The sequence below is a fragment of the Oncorhynchus mykiss genome, chromosome 8 (genome assembly GCF_057628025.1).
Source record: "Oncorhynchus mykiss isolate SJ-2025 chromosome 8, ASM5762802v1, whole genome shotgun sequence".
Lineage (NCBI taxonomy): Eukaryota > Metazoa > Chordata > Actinopteri > Salmoniformes > Salmonidae > Oncorhynchus > Oncorhynchus mykiss.
In genome coordinates, this window is record NC_143029.1 from 60,302,797 (window position 1) to 60,318,768 (window position 15,972).

The following is a 15,972-nucleotide window of genomic DNA, read 5'->3' on the forward strand; positions in this document are numbered from 1 at the left end:
ACCCGTACATATTCTCGCTATTGTTATTTTACTGCTGCTCTTTAATTATTTGTTACTTGTATTTCTTATTTTTCGTTAGGTATTTGTCTTAAAACTGCATTGTTGGTTAAGGGCTTGTAAGTAAGCGTTTCACTATAAGGTGGCATGTGACAAATACAATGTGATTTGATTCGATACCACTTTCAGACCCCCTGAGAAATGTGTGTTACTACAACTTTGTCATAAGGTAAAGGACCATAGACTCCTAAGACTCCTACACTAAACTATATCATTTAAATAAATAGCAGTAGATTACTCTATGTGGGCACTTTGTGAAATGGTGCCTAAAATAGTTCCATGGAGTCAAATATAGGTTCCCTTGACGTTTTAAGTGGGAACCTATTCTCCATTGCGCTTTAGACAGTGGAACTGTAGAAGGGCCCACCTCTCCCAGACAGTCCCTGGGGTGTCTGCTCTCTCTCTTTCTCTCTCTCCATCCTCTCTCTCTCTCTCTGTTCTATCCTCTTTCTCTCTCTCTTCCCACCCTCTCCACCCCTCTGCCTCTTTCTCCCCCTCTCCCTACTCTCTGTATTTGGGCAGACTGCCAGTGCCTGCAATCGTTGCTTTCGGGACATAAACGGCAGTTGATGGAGCACTTTGCCTAGCCTAAGTAAATGTGCTCGGGACCATTTGAGTGTGCATTGTTTAGGAATGGATCACAGACAAGTTGGGGCAGAGTCTGTGTGTCTGACCCATTACTGGGAGTTCACAGATTTGTCTTCCACCGGAGGGGCATAAATCTGCATTTGGGGACAGCTGCTACTTTAGTAACCACATGATGGTACTCATTGATATCTATTCAAGAGATGGAGTGGCATAGGTTGCATGCATCAGCAATGAAAAACAAAACAACAGAGTTAGAGGATTGAGAAGTTTTGTGGGAGAAGAGCTTGCAGGGTATTTAGTCGGCGTTTCCTGGGACACCAGGGCGCGGCATTGGTCCAGTTTGTTTGGAGCGATACACACTGTCATTTGACACTCTAGATTCCCCTTCAGTCTATAGATCGGCAGTGACATACTCCATTGAACTGCTGGAAATATTCTACATCTATCATAGTACACGTTATTGTAGCAATGGCAGGTGTCCCACGTCTCCTACGTCTCTACATGTCGTGTGTGTTAAGGGAGCTCCTCCACACACACTCCGTACCTGTCTGTCACAAAACGCCACACCGTTCGCCCACGTCCCGTGATCCTCCTTTAACCCTGACAGCACTCTACCCGCTCTGCTCCCAGCAGGTCTACCCCAGATGAGCCACCTACACCTGTCACTTTACCTGTCACAACGGGTCACGACCTGTTACAAGCCGTCACATCTAGTCAGGACCAATCCCTTCGTCTCGTCTTGTTGACTTGAAGGTGATCTAGAGGTAACTTGTCTGTTTGAAGTGAGAATCATCACAACGCCCCATTTCTCAGTATGGTGGGTCTGCAATAATCAAGTTTATTACTGATTCATATCCAGTGTTTAATAGTAATTTGTACAGGGTTGCAGGTGTGATCGCAGGGTACATTGACAATATTTGGCTTCGTTGTTTTTTTCCCCCCTATTTTTTTCTTCTTCTGTGGAGTCCCTTTGTTAATATATAACGCAGTTTCCAAAGGGTCGTGAGAGAACAACAATTATGCTCTCATGCTGACGTTAAGATGTCTCAATGAAATGCACTATGCGTATTCTTTACGTGATGAGCAGCTAGCTGAAGAAATTGATGGAGCTTGGCTGGAGGTTGTTGTATGGTTTGGCTTATGTAGTTGAACATGCCTCTGTGTGTGCTCTCTAAGACTCAAGGCCACCAAAGAGAACAGAATCTAACTGGCCTGTACTTTTTCGAGCTAGTGAATGAAATGACTTCCTGGCTCAGACACACACACATATGGATTACCATATTCTAAATGTGATTTATGTCATTCTGAGCACCGTGGGTGGACGCCCTAATCAGATTACACACCCAATACATATGGGTCCGGTACATTTCTCAAATGTCCAGTAAATTCAAATGTTACCGATCAAATGTCCGGAATCACATTTTCCAAATGGAAACCCTGGTGTACATTAATAACACACACACAAACAAACACACACTCTCACGCACATGCAGTATGCACACAAAAGCACACACCGACAGGGCTCACACACAAATAATGCACTGACAAATACACAGGTTTGTGTGCTCATACACACACATACACATGCCCACTCACCCATGCATGTACATGCACTCTCTCTCTCACACACACTCTCTCTCTCTCTCTCTCCCAGTCTCCACAAAGCGTCTGTTTGGCTGTGTTGACACTAGACCCGTTTTAATTCCACTCTCCTTCTCTTTCCCCCCTCCCTCTCTTCCTCCCTGGGGTATTCTCTCTCTCTTTTCTCCCCCTGAGTTAAAGAAAACAAAAACATTCAATCACAGGAGATTGGTGGCACCTTAATTGGGGAGGACGGGCTCACGGTAATGGCTGGAGTGGATTCAGGGGAATGGCATCAAATACATCAAACAAATGGTTTCCATGTGTTTGATGCCATTCCGTTCACTCTGTTCCAGCCATTATTATGACCCGTCCTCCCCTCAGCAGCCTCAACTGCATCCAGTGCTTTTATTATATATTTGCCTTCTTCTTCTGTCTATTTGCCTGTTCTGTTCTGCAGCACTTTGTGTTATTAAAGTGTCGTTTTGACCCGGGTGCTTGCAGATAGCTCGCCCACAGCGATAATTACTACTGATCTGCATAGCTCCCTCCCACACGCGGCAGCCGTGAAAATGTTATTACCTTGGCCTTTCTGCTAGGACCTGCGCAAAGCGATGCAGGCAGGCACGGGGCTCCTGTATGGGGAGTGTCTTTACCCAGGCCACGGTGACGACAGAGCTCCCGCCAGGAAGAGAGAGAGAGAGAGAGAGAGAGAGAGAGAGAGAGAGAGATAAAGCATTAAAGATCACAGCTCCGAGAGAGGAACATGAAAGAGGCATTGTTTAAATTTTTCATACTTTCTTTTTATCTGGTGTCCAAGTTGAAATTGTCGCCTTGAAGCATGGCTCTGACAAAGTTAGAGATGATGAGAGTCTTTATTTTCATTGGTGTGGATGTAGTTTCATGTATTTTTCTATAGCCTTGAGACAGAACTGAGACAGAACTTAGACAAGGGAAAGCCTTTTGGTGTCTGGGATCAGCAGAAAAGTCATCAGAGCTTAGATAGATAGTATTTTTTTCTCTCAAAGAAACACAAATACACACTTCCTCATGAACACTACAGAACCCTTTCTCTCAGATAAAATACTGTTTTCCTTTCTTAGTCTCTCTCTCTCTCTCTCTCTCTCTCTCTCTCTCCATCCTGTTCTCTGTTCTGTAACAGCTCAGGACTGTGTTCCCGGCCCATTCACCCTGACAACAGCCTCCACTGAGGTCCGAGGTTAACATCATGTTCAGGGTCAGGATCTCCCAGAGGTCAAACACTCTGAGCTGGGCCTTAATGAACTGAGTTTGAGTCCTCTGGACCTGTACACACACATACAGCATACACACATACATACATTCACTGATGCTTGTGCATGCACATACCAAGCAAAAAGCAGATGACACACACACACACACAAAACACACCTCCCGGTCCTGAGCGAGAAAGCCAGGAGAGCAGGGTGGGCCTTGTCTAGCTCTCCCGTCTGTCCTTTCAAACCCGACTTATCTACACATTCCCAGGTTGAACTAATTGGCATTATTAAGCTGGCCGGATACAATAGCAACCACCAAGTGGTCCACAAACAGGTTAGTGTGTGTGGAGGGAATCTTAAACAAGCCACCCTGCAATTTCAATCAGAGCCGTGCATGACTCGCCCCAGGCCCAGGTAGTCCAATTACAAACAGACACGCTCGACAGGCGCGCTCAAACCCCAACCAAATCCCTCTTTATTCAAACTCAGGGGTAGAGATGGCCGGAGGGGAGAGACGTGCTGTGGGTCGATGTGTGAAGGGCAGATCATATTAAGAGGGGGGGCATAGGTACAATCCATTGCTGCTGGATCGATAGAGAGATGGGGGGGGCAGTTGTCTTTTGGTTAGAAGGGTTTGGAATGAGCATAATTGTTTATTTTATGGGACTAATCATGTCGTTTTCGCTCTCTCTCTATCCCCCTATCCCTCCCCCTCTCTCCCCCATCTCCCTCAGGGGGGTAAGATCCCAGTGAGGTGGACAGCTCCAGAGGCCATCGCCTACAGGAAGTTCACCTCAGCCAGTGATGTGTGGAGCTACGGCATAGTCATGTGGGAGGTGATGTCATTTGGAGAGAGACCCTACTGGGACATGTCCAACCAGGATGTGAGTATTATTGTCATGTTGAACTTTTGAACGAATATTCAAATCAATCAAATTTCAATCAATAAAAATTCATTTAGAAAGCCCTTTTTACAATGAATGAGCATCCAGATAAAAGGTGAACCTTCTAGTTTTTAATGTTGTGTCGTAGAATACAAACACACACCAATGAGCTCCATGTCCCCAGCTGGCCAACTGTCTCTCTGAAGCCTGGTCCACCAGGACTGGCCAACCCAGCAGATGTTCCATCTCTGGGCCAACATACAGGCAGCTACTGGTGGGACACACAGGGAGGAGGCCTGGCACTGTTCACAGCATGGCGTGCTGTTCTCTTCAGTCAGAACACACACACACACACATATATACATATATATATATATATATATATATATACATATATACATATATATATATATATATATATATATGTATATGTTGGTTTCTATTAGTTATTCCGTTTAACAAATAGAAAAGCTGCTAAATAGAATTGGCGCAAAATAATGCTTTTCAGCCTATCCACTGACGGAAATACATTTGACTTGACATGCTTGCCGGTCTATAGGTCAATTTGCATAATTTAGTGGCATTAAATTGCTGCGTGTACAATATATTCTTTATGTCGGCTATGTTGTTTATCACACACGTAGAGCATACAAATACAGAGCCTTGGAGTGGTAAATCAGTCAGACAGCGCAAGAACACGAGGTCAAATGATGACGTCAGTGATCTTCAGGTCAGAAAGTTAGAGCTCTCGAAAAGAGGCCAGTTCCCGAGTTGGAACTACGAGATGGATGACCATTCAAAACTATTTTTCCCAGTCCGAGATATTTTTTCCCCAGTTGTATTAAACGACTGAAGTCTGAGATTTCCGAGTTCCCAGTTGTTTTGAACGCGGCATCAAAAGGCAACGGAAGGCAGGCTTCATCAGACCCCACTTTGCAACAAGTTGTAGGCATTATGCATTTTGAAAACAAACATTTCATTTTTGGAACCCTGAATGTTTTAGTACCTATTATAAGGCATGTCTTACCTTGCTTCAAAGTAGCCTATTACATCTCCTCTCTTTATACATTTTTTATGGATATTTTAATCTCCGTCATGAAACCGCTCGCATGCGCAGTGTCCTTTTGACACCGGTGTTATCCCGTTAATTGCATTCTGGAACAAACGTTCGCGCTTAGCCTCCTGAATTGTGAGCGTTGCGGCACTTATAACGTGAAGAAATAATAGTTTATCAACATTTTGAGTTTCTGATCTGTTGCAGGGCTACTGGTTGTATGAATTTGTATCTATTGTTCCACAACTGTCCCAGAGTCTGTTTGGAATAGGCTATGTATATCTCGATAAACTGACCAATAGAATAGGTAGCCTAAACGTTTCTACTATAGTAGATTGACATAGGCTAGTGATTTTGCTGTTCATTACTCGTCTTGTTGGCGAAGGAAAAGTACATGTGGACAGTTATCAGAAATCAGTAAGAAGGACCACATATTGTTGCATCCTCGACTTCCATGTTCTGCTAATATGAATTACCATATTCTAAATGTGATTTCTGTCATTCTGAGCACCGTGGGTGGATGCCCTAATCAGATTACACACCCAATACATATGGGTCCGGTACATTTCTCAAATGTCCAGTAAATTCAAATGTTACCGATCAAATGTCCGGATTTCACATTTTCCAAATGGAAACCCTGGTGTACATGAATAACACACACACAAACAAACACACACTCTCACGCACATGCAGTATGCACACAAAAGCCCACACAGACAGGGCTCACACACAAATAATGCACTGACAAATACACAAGTTTGTGTGCTCATACACACATACACATGCCCACTCACCCATGCATGTACACACACACACACACACACACACACACACACACACACACTTCCCCATATGCACCATTTATCAAGATTCTGCTGAATTGCACAGGTCTCAGTGGTAGCATGGACACCTATAGTGCATCTTCCCATTTCTGATGATAATTCATTTTCACACCCTAGAATCTCTATCCTATATCGGCTTTTCTTGGCTTTGCCCTGATTCAAGCGTTTAATTGGAAAGATTGCATCTACATACAAGGGTTAACAATCCGTCATATGGTATACACGCTACGAACACGCTACGATTTAGAGAGTGAGACAGCGCTCGTCTTTCTATAGTTACTGTATATGCAATCAGCCTATTCCCAAGGCACTTTCCCATAGTGTCCGAGTATACAGGCAGGTCCAAAATGATTGGGCCCCTTGATAAAGATGACCAAAAAAGTTTTTTTTTTAAATAACACAAATACTGAGCTGTATTGTATGGTGATTTTAAAAAATGATTTATATTATTGTATACTAATACAATTGCTCAGAGAAGGAGATTTTGTTTAACAAGTACATCATATTTCTTCTCTGCAAAAGATAGGGGTCAAAATGATACCTTTCAATACCTCGCCTTGTGAGGATAAAGGCACTGAGCCTATTTCTAAACTGTTTTATAAGACTGCAGAACATGTAATGTACAGGTGAAACTTCACGTGTCCGAAAACAAGATCTGTCTCGTGACAATTTTACATTCAAAAAATAAACATGTGTTCAAAAACGTTGTTTAATATATATTATTTTATACAAAGGAGACGCTGAGTGAATTGCTCACTAACCACTTGATAGCGCAAAATGAGACAGAGCAACTAGGGCCCGGTGGCACAGTGATTTAGAAAAGGGGTTTAGGAAAAGGGAAACAAAAGGCCTCTACAAACATCCACTTCTCTACTTTACTGCACATTATTGACCTCCCTTGATCATAAGTTTAGTGACTACCCTCAGATGTCTTCTCAATTGGCCTTCCCAATGGTCCCGTCTGGCAATGATCTTCCATTCGACCTCATCTACCTTATCGGCTTGAGCGAGATCAGACCCACTTCTAATAACCACCTTCCACTCACTACTTTCTACCTTCTCCACAATAGTCCCTTCTAACACCACCCCGACGGACTACCTTGTGACCCTCTGCCCACCCTCTCCGTCCCCAGGTGATCAATGCCATAGAGCAGGACTACCGGCTGCCCCCTCCCATGGACTGCCCCTCAGCTCTGCACCAGCTCATGCTGGACTGCTGGCAGAAGGACCGTAACGCGCGGCCACGCTTCGCTGACATCGTCAACACCCTGGACAAGATGATCCGTAACCCAGCCAGTCTGAAACAAGTGGCCAGCATCCCGGCAGTGTAAGTGTAGCATACATTAATGTATATGTAGGATTACACACACACACACACTTAATCCTCGCCATTTCCTTTGCATTGTGATGCGGTACGTAGAGACCCACACGCAGCCGCGCTCACACGTACCGAAGCACTTTGACTTTTTCCCCCCAACAACTTCAAAGCAGTGGTTGGTGCACACGTAGACAGACACCTTCACAACCCGGGCACACTCAGACTTCCTTAAACTGAAATAAACATGACTTTATTTATTACTTTATATTGCATCAAAGCATATCCTCCACTTATTCTTGCTGTTCGGAACGATCAGAATTACTAACACACACACACACAGTTGTTGCACACACAATTCCCGTTGGCACACACACAGAGATTTAATAGATTCAAGTTTGAACCCGATCTACTTCAGAGGGTAGTTTCTTTGCAGTGTGAACGTATACAAACAACAGACATACACATCTTCACAACCCAGACTTCCTCAAAGTGAAATAAACATGAGTTTATTACTGTATATTACATCAAAGTCAAAACCTCCCCTCACACCACCATCAAAGCTCTCGCTGTCTCTGTCTCTCTCTTTCTGTCTCTGTCTCTCTCTTTCTGTCTCTGTCTCTCTCTCTGTCTCTCTTGCTCTTCCTCTCCTCTTCCAGGCCTTCCCAGACCCTGTTGGATCATTCTATCCCAGACTTCAACACCTTCAGTTCAGTGGGAGAGTGGCTGGGAGCCATCAAGATGACCCAGTACAGAGATAACTTCCTCAACTCTGGCTTCACCTCCCTGCAACTGGTGGCACAGATTACATCAGAGTGAGTCACACACATGCACAGACTCATGCAGGCTCTCACACGCATGCAGTCTTGCATACACACACACACATTCACAGGTGTACAGTACATGCATGCACAAACAGACATACACACACACACACACACACACACACACACACACACACACACACACACAGAAACAGGCGCACTCATGTGAGCAAGCGTGCATGTACGCACACATCTCATTTAAAATGATCCTGTCCAAATATTGGCCCTAAGAAATCTATCTGGCTTCAAAATGTTGTTTGTAAAATGTAGCGACATGGTTTTAATTGTCAATCAAAGAGAACAAAAGCTTGATCACTGAGAGGCAGACAAAGTTAATGGAATATGTGTTTGTTGTTTTCTCCTTCACAGCCAGTGGCTAACCGTCCTGAAAGTAATTATTTGGAGCTTTGGTTATATGTGTAAATGTATTAGAGACCAAATGAATGCGTGTTTATGTACTTGCTTCTTCAGCGATGCAGATGCAATACTGACGTATTTCCTCCCTCTCCCTCTTTCCATCCCTCTCTATCTCCAGAGACCTCCTGAGGATAGGTGTCACCCTGGGGGGCCACCAGAAGAAGATCCTCAGTAACGTCACCTCCATGCGGGTGCAGATGAGCCAGTGCCAGTCGCCCACTGCCGTGGCATGACTGGAGGGGGCGCCATGCCACGGGGCGGGCAGCATTCGGGTTGGCAGGGACTACAGCAGAAAGGACTACACCCCTCACCGAATGACCCCCGACCCGTCGGAACGCGCCAGGGTCGAGACGATCATTCTCATCTAATCCCATCGAACATATAATCAAACATCATTACCCAGGAGGCCAGGGTCCAGACGAAGACTAACTATCAACTTCCACTAATCTGAGTTATTCTGAGTTATGATGTAGAGTTCAATGTGTTCAGAGGCTGTTTTTTTTTCAATCTTAATCTGTGAGGTCTACATAATAGAATATGTTGGTACTGACACAGAGATTGAGTCTTTGGGAATATCAGATGTATGTCTTGACTGGATGATATTAGACTGGAGAGGAGGAAATGGAAGACATTTTGAAGAGGAAGATCATTGGTGAATCTCAAACCACCCCCCCCCCCCCTTACCAACTCGTTCAGAGGGCCCTCCGTTGTCACGTGTTGGTGACGAAGCTCAGAGGTTGACTTCCAGAGAGTGGCGAGGGGATGAATACATCAGTCACCTTTTGGAACACACTCATGGCAATTCATGTTTCACTTTTAGATACTAAAACGAGCATGAAATTCAACCCACTGGGTTGATGTGATGTTGATTCAATGTGGAAAATTGATTGGATTTGGATTGATTACAAATAGTCCTAAATGTGAGGGAATTTCATATTTTTTTCAGTTAACTTTGAACCTAAATCCAAAGTCATAGCGAATTTTTTTTGTTGATTTCACTTTGAATTCACGTTAGTTGACAACTCAACCAAATGCATTTTTTTTTTTAAATGATGTTGAACTGACGTCTGTGCCCAGTGAGAAATGAACAAATCCCTCTAGAACATTTTACAAGATATAAACCTCAGTAACAGTTACACATTTCATTTGGGAAGTATTTCATCTGTTAGGTGTCTTGAAATCAGATGGTGGAACTGCTCTGATAGTTCTATGCATGTGGCATATAACTAGGCACGCACTCTCCAAACATATTGAGGTGCGTGTCGGGATAGGACTACACCCCTCACCGAATGACCCCCGACCCGTAGCACTTTGCTATGAAGCCTGCAGCCTTTCTGGCTTGGTCGAAGTGGCTGTGAGAGGGTTAAATTAGCCCCTACACCCTCGATCATTTTCACTCCCTCAGCTTTGGTACAATGTGCATATGGCGCAGGTGCGCGTGGCCAGGAGCAAGGAGCAAGGGGAAGGGAGTGATTTGGGATTCAGCCAATGTCATCAGAAGGCCCCTGATTTGTCATTTGACCCCAGCCTTCTTCAAAGACTGAAATGAGGATGCATTGGTCTGGCTAGGAGCAGCAGTATGAAATGCGTATAGAAAGAAAGCAATTCAACCTCTATATACATGCTCAATATACACACATACGGAAAAATGATACAGAGACATACAGTGGTGATTGGTTGATTTGACATTTTTCTCACCTTATATTTTTTCATTTGAAACTTTTGACATTTTTGAGATCTCCTCAAGGTCGACCAAAGTTGAACTGGCTGGAAAGGAGAGCTTCTCTGACATTTTGTTGGTATTGTGTTTTGCTTTTCCACCATGAAAGCAGGGAACAAAATTCTCTACCATGTTTTCACTTTAACACTACCTGTGGATGTCTGGGCTGATGGCCTTGCCAAAGGACTAGTGAAACAGCCTCACCCAGATTCTGAGAATATATATAAATATGTATATCTCTAACTAAATATGAATATATCTTCTGAATAAATCTTCATATTGAAGGTGACTTGTATGAATATGTATGCACAAAAATCTCTCTGCTTGCCTTTTTGGCAAAGATGATGTTTTTGTGGACTGGATTGTGATGGACTCATAATGTAGTTTCTCTACAGCGCCACCTAGCCCTCTGGAGGACAAAACATAAAGACACCATTTTGTTTCTTTCATCACATGGACAATCCTGAATGAATTTTGAGCTGGAAGCAAATGTACAAAGGACCATGTACAAATGACTCTTTCTGTGGATGTGTATAAAACAACTATAGGGATAAAAAAAAAAGTAACAAAATGTCCCTTCTCTGAAGAGCCCATGTTAAATGTAAGTGTATTCATGCCATATCTTGCTGGTGAGCACTTACTTGTACAGACTGTATTTTTCTTTATTTCCTCTTGTTTGTTGCTTGTGTTGGAGTGATTAGAACCATCAAGAATGGGAAGGAGAGTGGATAGTGTCTCGTCTGCTGGCCAAGGTCTACGGTATGTATTGTATCTGCTATTGGTGTGTGTGTGTGTGTGTGAATATCTGGGTCTGGCTTAGCCAACAGGCGCCTCTTGATAAACACAGACAAACAGCTCACAGAGGCACTCCGCACACACAAAAAAATAATAATAGCACCTCGGAGGGGTTCCGCTCGCACTTCAACCCCCACACACCTTTTACCTAAAGAGAGGAGTTCCGCTCGCACTTCAACCCCCACACACCTGTTACCTAAAGAGAGGAGTTCCGCTCGCACTTCAACCCCCACACACCTGTTACCTAAAGAGAGTTCATCTTGCACTTCAACCCCCACACACCTGTTACCTAAAGAGAGGAGTTCATCTTGCACTTCAACCCCCACACACCTGTTACCTAAAGAGAGGAGTTCATCTTGCACTTCAACCCCCACACACCTATTACCTAAAGAGAGGAGTTCCTCTTGCACTTTAACCCCCACACACCTGTTACCTAAAGAGAGGAGTTCCTCTTGCACTTCAACCCCCACACACCTGTTACCTAAAGAGAGGAGTTCATCTTGCACTTCAACCCCCACACACCTGTTAGCTAAAGAGAGGAGTTCCTCTTGCACTTCAACCCCCACACACCTGTTACCTAAAGAGAGGAGTTCCTCTTGCACTTCAACCCCCACACACCTTTTACCTAAAGAGAGGAGTTCCGCTCGCACTTCAACCCCCACACACCTGTTACCTAAAGAGAGTTCATCTTGCACTTCAACCCCCACACACCTGTTACCTAAAGAGAGTTAATTTTGCACTTCAACCCCCACACAACTGTTACCTAAAGAGAGGAGTTCCGCTCGCACTTCAACCCCCACACACCTGTTACCTAAAGAGAGTTCATCTTGCACTTCAACCCCCACACACCTGTTACCTAAAGAGAGGAGTTCCTCTTGCACTTTAACCCCCACACACCTGTTACCTAAAGAGAGGAGTTCCTCTTGCACTTCAACCCCCACACACCTGTTACCTAAAGAGAGGAGTTCATCTTGCACTTCAACCCCCACACACCTATTACCTAAAGAGAGGAGTTCCTCTTGCACTTCAACACCCACACACCTGTTACCTAAAGAGAGGAGTTCCTCTTGCACTTCAATCCCCACACACCTATTACCTAAAGTGGCTAGTTTTACAGCTATTACTAGTACACTAAAAGCTATGTAAATTGTAAGTATTGCTTAGTGACTGCTCTACCTACGTTGGCCAATATTAATTTATATGTGTCACGTTGGTATAGGGATCAGGAGACAGGCGCAGGAATACATAATAGGGGTTTTTCTTACCCAAATTACAGCGTGCCGTGTAAATGCAAGGGGGCGAAGACCAAAGAAACACATATACAAAACACAGGGTTGAAACCCAAACAAAAGAGCGAGGAGTACCTTGAGTAAGTACACCGGGGCGAGACCCGTAATCATCTGCGCAATACAAGCGGCACGAAAGCCAAAACAACACAGCACAGGTACTCACACGATCAATGGACAATGGAACAATAATCGACTGCCCAATGGAAACCAATGGGCACATTTATACAATTACAATCAGGGAAATGGAGACTAGGTGTGAGTAATGACACAGTTCTGGAGGGATCCTTGACAATATGTCCATAACGGGGTGAATCTTCATTTCCAATTAAGTCAAATTTTCACCTAGTCGTACACTGATGTCAATGGATGACTCAGTGAAAATTTGCCTCAATTGGAAGTTAGTATTTGCCCCAATGTTTATAAGTGGAACACACTCTATTGCAATTGGTGGAAGACAGAAGAGGTTGGTGAGAGGAGCTTTAGGAGGACGGGGTCATTGTAATGGCTGGAATGGAATGAATGGAACAGAGTAAAACACGTGGTTTCCATATGTTTGATACCGTTCCATTACAGCCATTTAATGAGCCTGTCCTCCTATAACTCCCCCCACCAGCCTCCTCTGGCGGAAGAGGTTTATTCTTGAGATGGTGGCTACTGAGGACACGGATACTATTTGAGTTGGAGTGAGAGTGTCCTTCTGAAGTATGTCTGAAGATGGAGTAAATGGTGGTCCAGGAGGGGAAGCTGACATGATGAGTCGGAGGGCTTCGGTACACAGGGTTGATTGTACTACTAGCCCTGCTCTTGTGTATGCTAGAAGCCTGTGATTGCAGTGTGATTGGTGTGGTGTAGTCTGAGAAATAGATGGCTGTCTGGTCTTGCACCAATCACATTGAATCTCAACTATGTCTGACAGCAAGGTGAAGGAACCTGGTTGAAGATGGTGGAACTGCTCTGATAACTGTGACGAAACCAAAGGGAATTGGGTTATTCCCAATCAGTTCAAAACATACAATTATGAATAAGTGTAGTCACCAACCCACTGACATGTCCACTTTACTAAAGTAGGCAATCAATGCGAAGGTAACAACCCATGTTACACTGTAGATATAGCAAAATCCTCGTTGGCTGTGAATTGGCCATATTAATTAAGCCTTCCAGCGACAGCAGAGGGAAATTAAGTATGCCTATGTTTGATCTTCTACAGAGTAGGCCTATGGCAAGTGTCTAATATTGGAACACGAGACAACTTAACTAGATTTTGTCTGGTTGTAATCTCTCATTGCATCGATTTTCCTTTAACTACATCCTCAGGTGTCAGGTCATGACAAACTGCTGTTTCCCCAAACACAGATATCGTAGACTGCTGTTCTACTAACCACTCTGTGGAATTGGCTAGCCTTCTGCACTCCTGTGCCAAGCAATGGGTTTTTACTTTAGTAGGGGTGTGGCTCCATGTCTAAGACTGAGGTACCCACCTTGGTGTCTGAAATTAGAAATCAATCGCAGCCCATTAGCAGATTATTAAGTATCCTCAACCCCCTCACCCCTTCCTTTTCCCTTCCGTCTCACATCTATCCCCCCATCCCTCGCTCCTCCTCATGGCCAGGCTCCAGCTCATTTATCCTGAGTGTTAAAAACCTGTCTCAGGCCCAGGTCTGGATGTGGGTCTGGGCCTGCCCAGCTGGCTGTGGCTGAGAAATGGCTGCATCTCGGACTCTCTGCTCCAGTGCACCCAGGCAGGCACAGGACCAGGCCACCTGCTGGGGCCTCAGTCTAACAGCGGTCTGATCAGCCGCGGGGAGGGAGATGGATGGGGCTGGGGCCAGCACACACACACACACACGCCAAGGAGTCCGCTGTCACAGCTACTGCACGGCAGTCTATCTCATAATGAAGAGAGAGTGGGCCGAGACCTGATAGTGGGTGTCTATTGGGAAAATGAGCGGGGATGAGAGAAGAGAGGGGAGTGGGGAGGGGTTGACGGACTGAAACAGTAGCACTATACATCAAGTAAGGTATATTGGGGTCGGTTCAGCTACAGTCTACGACCACCTGAGCTGTTTCAATAAACCGTATATGACAACCTATACATTAAGCTCTTTAGGTCGAAACCTAGCTTTTAGAATCCCTTTCAACATCATTCACACAAGCCCGGAGTACCGTGCGCATACCTAATCATTCTTTCTTCTGATTAACGATGTCTGTTTATTCAATGGAGGGATCTAATTTCAATCCATTACGCTTCCATTCAGGCACGTCTCAAGTATTTGCCATTCAACATGCCTGTCTATGAATGAGATGACAGAGCAGTCTGTAATTCCCATTTTTCTTGTTTTCCATTTGCTAATGTTGGATTTATTAACATTCTGGCTCTAATAGCATTCCACTTCAGAATCGTGACATGAAAAGCAATTAGCATTCCCTCCATAATAGCCATTTCAGAATTTGCTGTCATTGTCCCATTCTCTCCTCCTAAAAAAAAAACATATATATTCATTTGTGGATTCCTTTGATAATAATTTTTTACAATGCCATCTGTTTTGATTTGTTACAACTTTGTCTGAAAAGTGGGCCTGCGTGTGTCCATTCAACTGATGATTGCTGTTGAATAAATATTTGTGTAGTTAAATCTGTTTCAGAAGTGTTGTTTTAGTTGAAAATAATTCCTCTATTTGTATGTGTCCTTCTATTTCAGATAATGGAACACATATAAACACACACACACACACACACACACACACACACAGCAGACCCAGCATTGCTCAGGACAGCCAATAAGGATGAAGACAGCACGACAGGGATGATGACCTCACTTTGCGGTACACACAAGACATAGGAACCGAATGCGTGTTTTCTTGCCTTTGTTTCCCTCTCTGTATAGCTAACACTTGTATATTGTGATGACGAGTATGTGTCCGAGTTTGTAAGCAGTAACTTTCTGACAACTATTGTACTAAAAATGCACTCAATAAACGCCTTGGAAAAAGAGTAAATCGCCGGCGGTCCCAGACTCTGTGAAAGATTATGATTATTCTTGTTTTTTCCCACTTCAATAACACAACAGAGACGTCTGAGAAGCTTTGGTGAATAATGCTTTTCAATGATAATTGGGGGGTGTGGAATAAGCAGTTCTTGTCACTCACACACACACACTCCTGTCACCATGGCACCGTTGTAAAAAGCCATCAAGTCGCTAATAAACGAGACGTCACTCTAAATTAACAGAAACTTCCTAAGAAATCAACACTGAGCGTTGCCAAGAAAAATTACAATATTTAGACAAACTAGCGGAAAATAGCCTCTCCCGCTCTCCCTACTCACGCCCACACTGTAGTGTGTGTTGGCAGAGACTGGATCCTGTCGGG

The 15,972-nt window shown here is 44.1% G+C and overlaps 1 protein-coding gene across 4 annotated transcripts in view; it reads left to right on the forward strand.

The window, feature by feature from the left end:
• The window catches only part of LOC110530233 (ephrin type-B receptor 1), a 304,623-nt gene extending 289,030 nt beyond the window's left edge, over positions 1–15,593 (forward strand). For 3 of the 4 annotated variants that reach the window (XM_036985804.2, XM_036985803.2, XM_090182143.1), the window contains 5 exons: positions 4,199–4,348; positions 7,378–7,571; positions 8,219–8,374; positions 8,919–11,279; positions 15,303–15,593. In XM_036985804.2, coding sequence (XP_036841699.2) covers positions 4,199–4,348; positions 7,378–7,571; positions 8,219–8,374; positions 8,919–9,033 — 615 coding nt within the window. In that variant the 3' untranslated portion in view covers positions 9,034–11,279; positions 15,303–15,593. The remainder of the gene's footprint in view (positions 1–4,198; positions 4,349–7,377; positions 7,572–8,218; positions 8,375–8,918; positions 11,280–15,302) is intronic. The other variant, XM_090182142.1, reaches the window with a different exon arrangement.
• Positions 15,594–15,972: the final 379 nt, after the last annotated feature.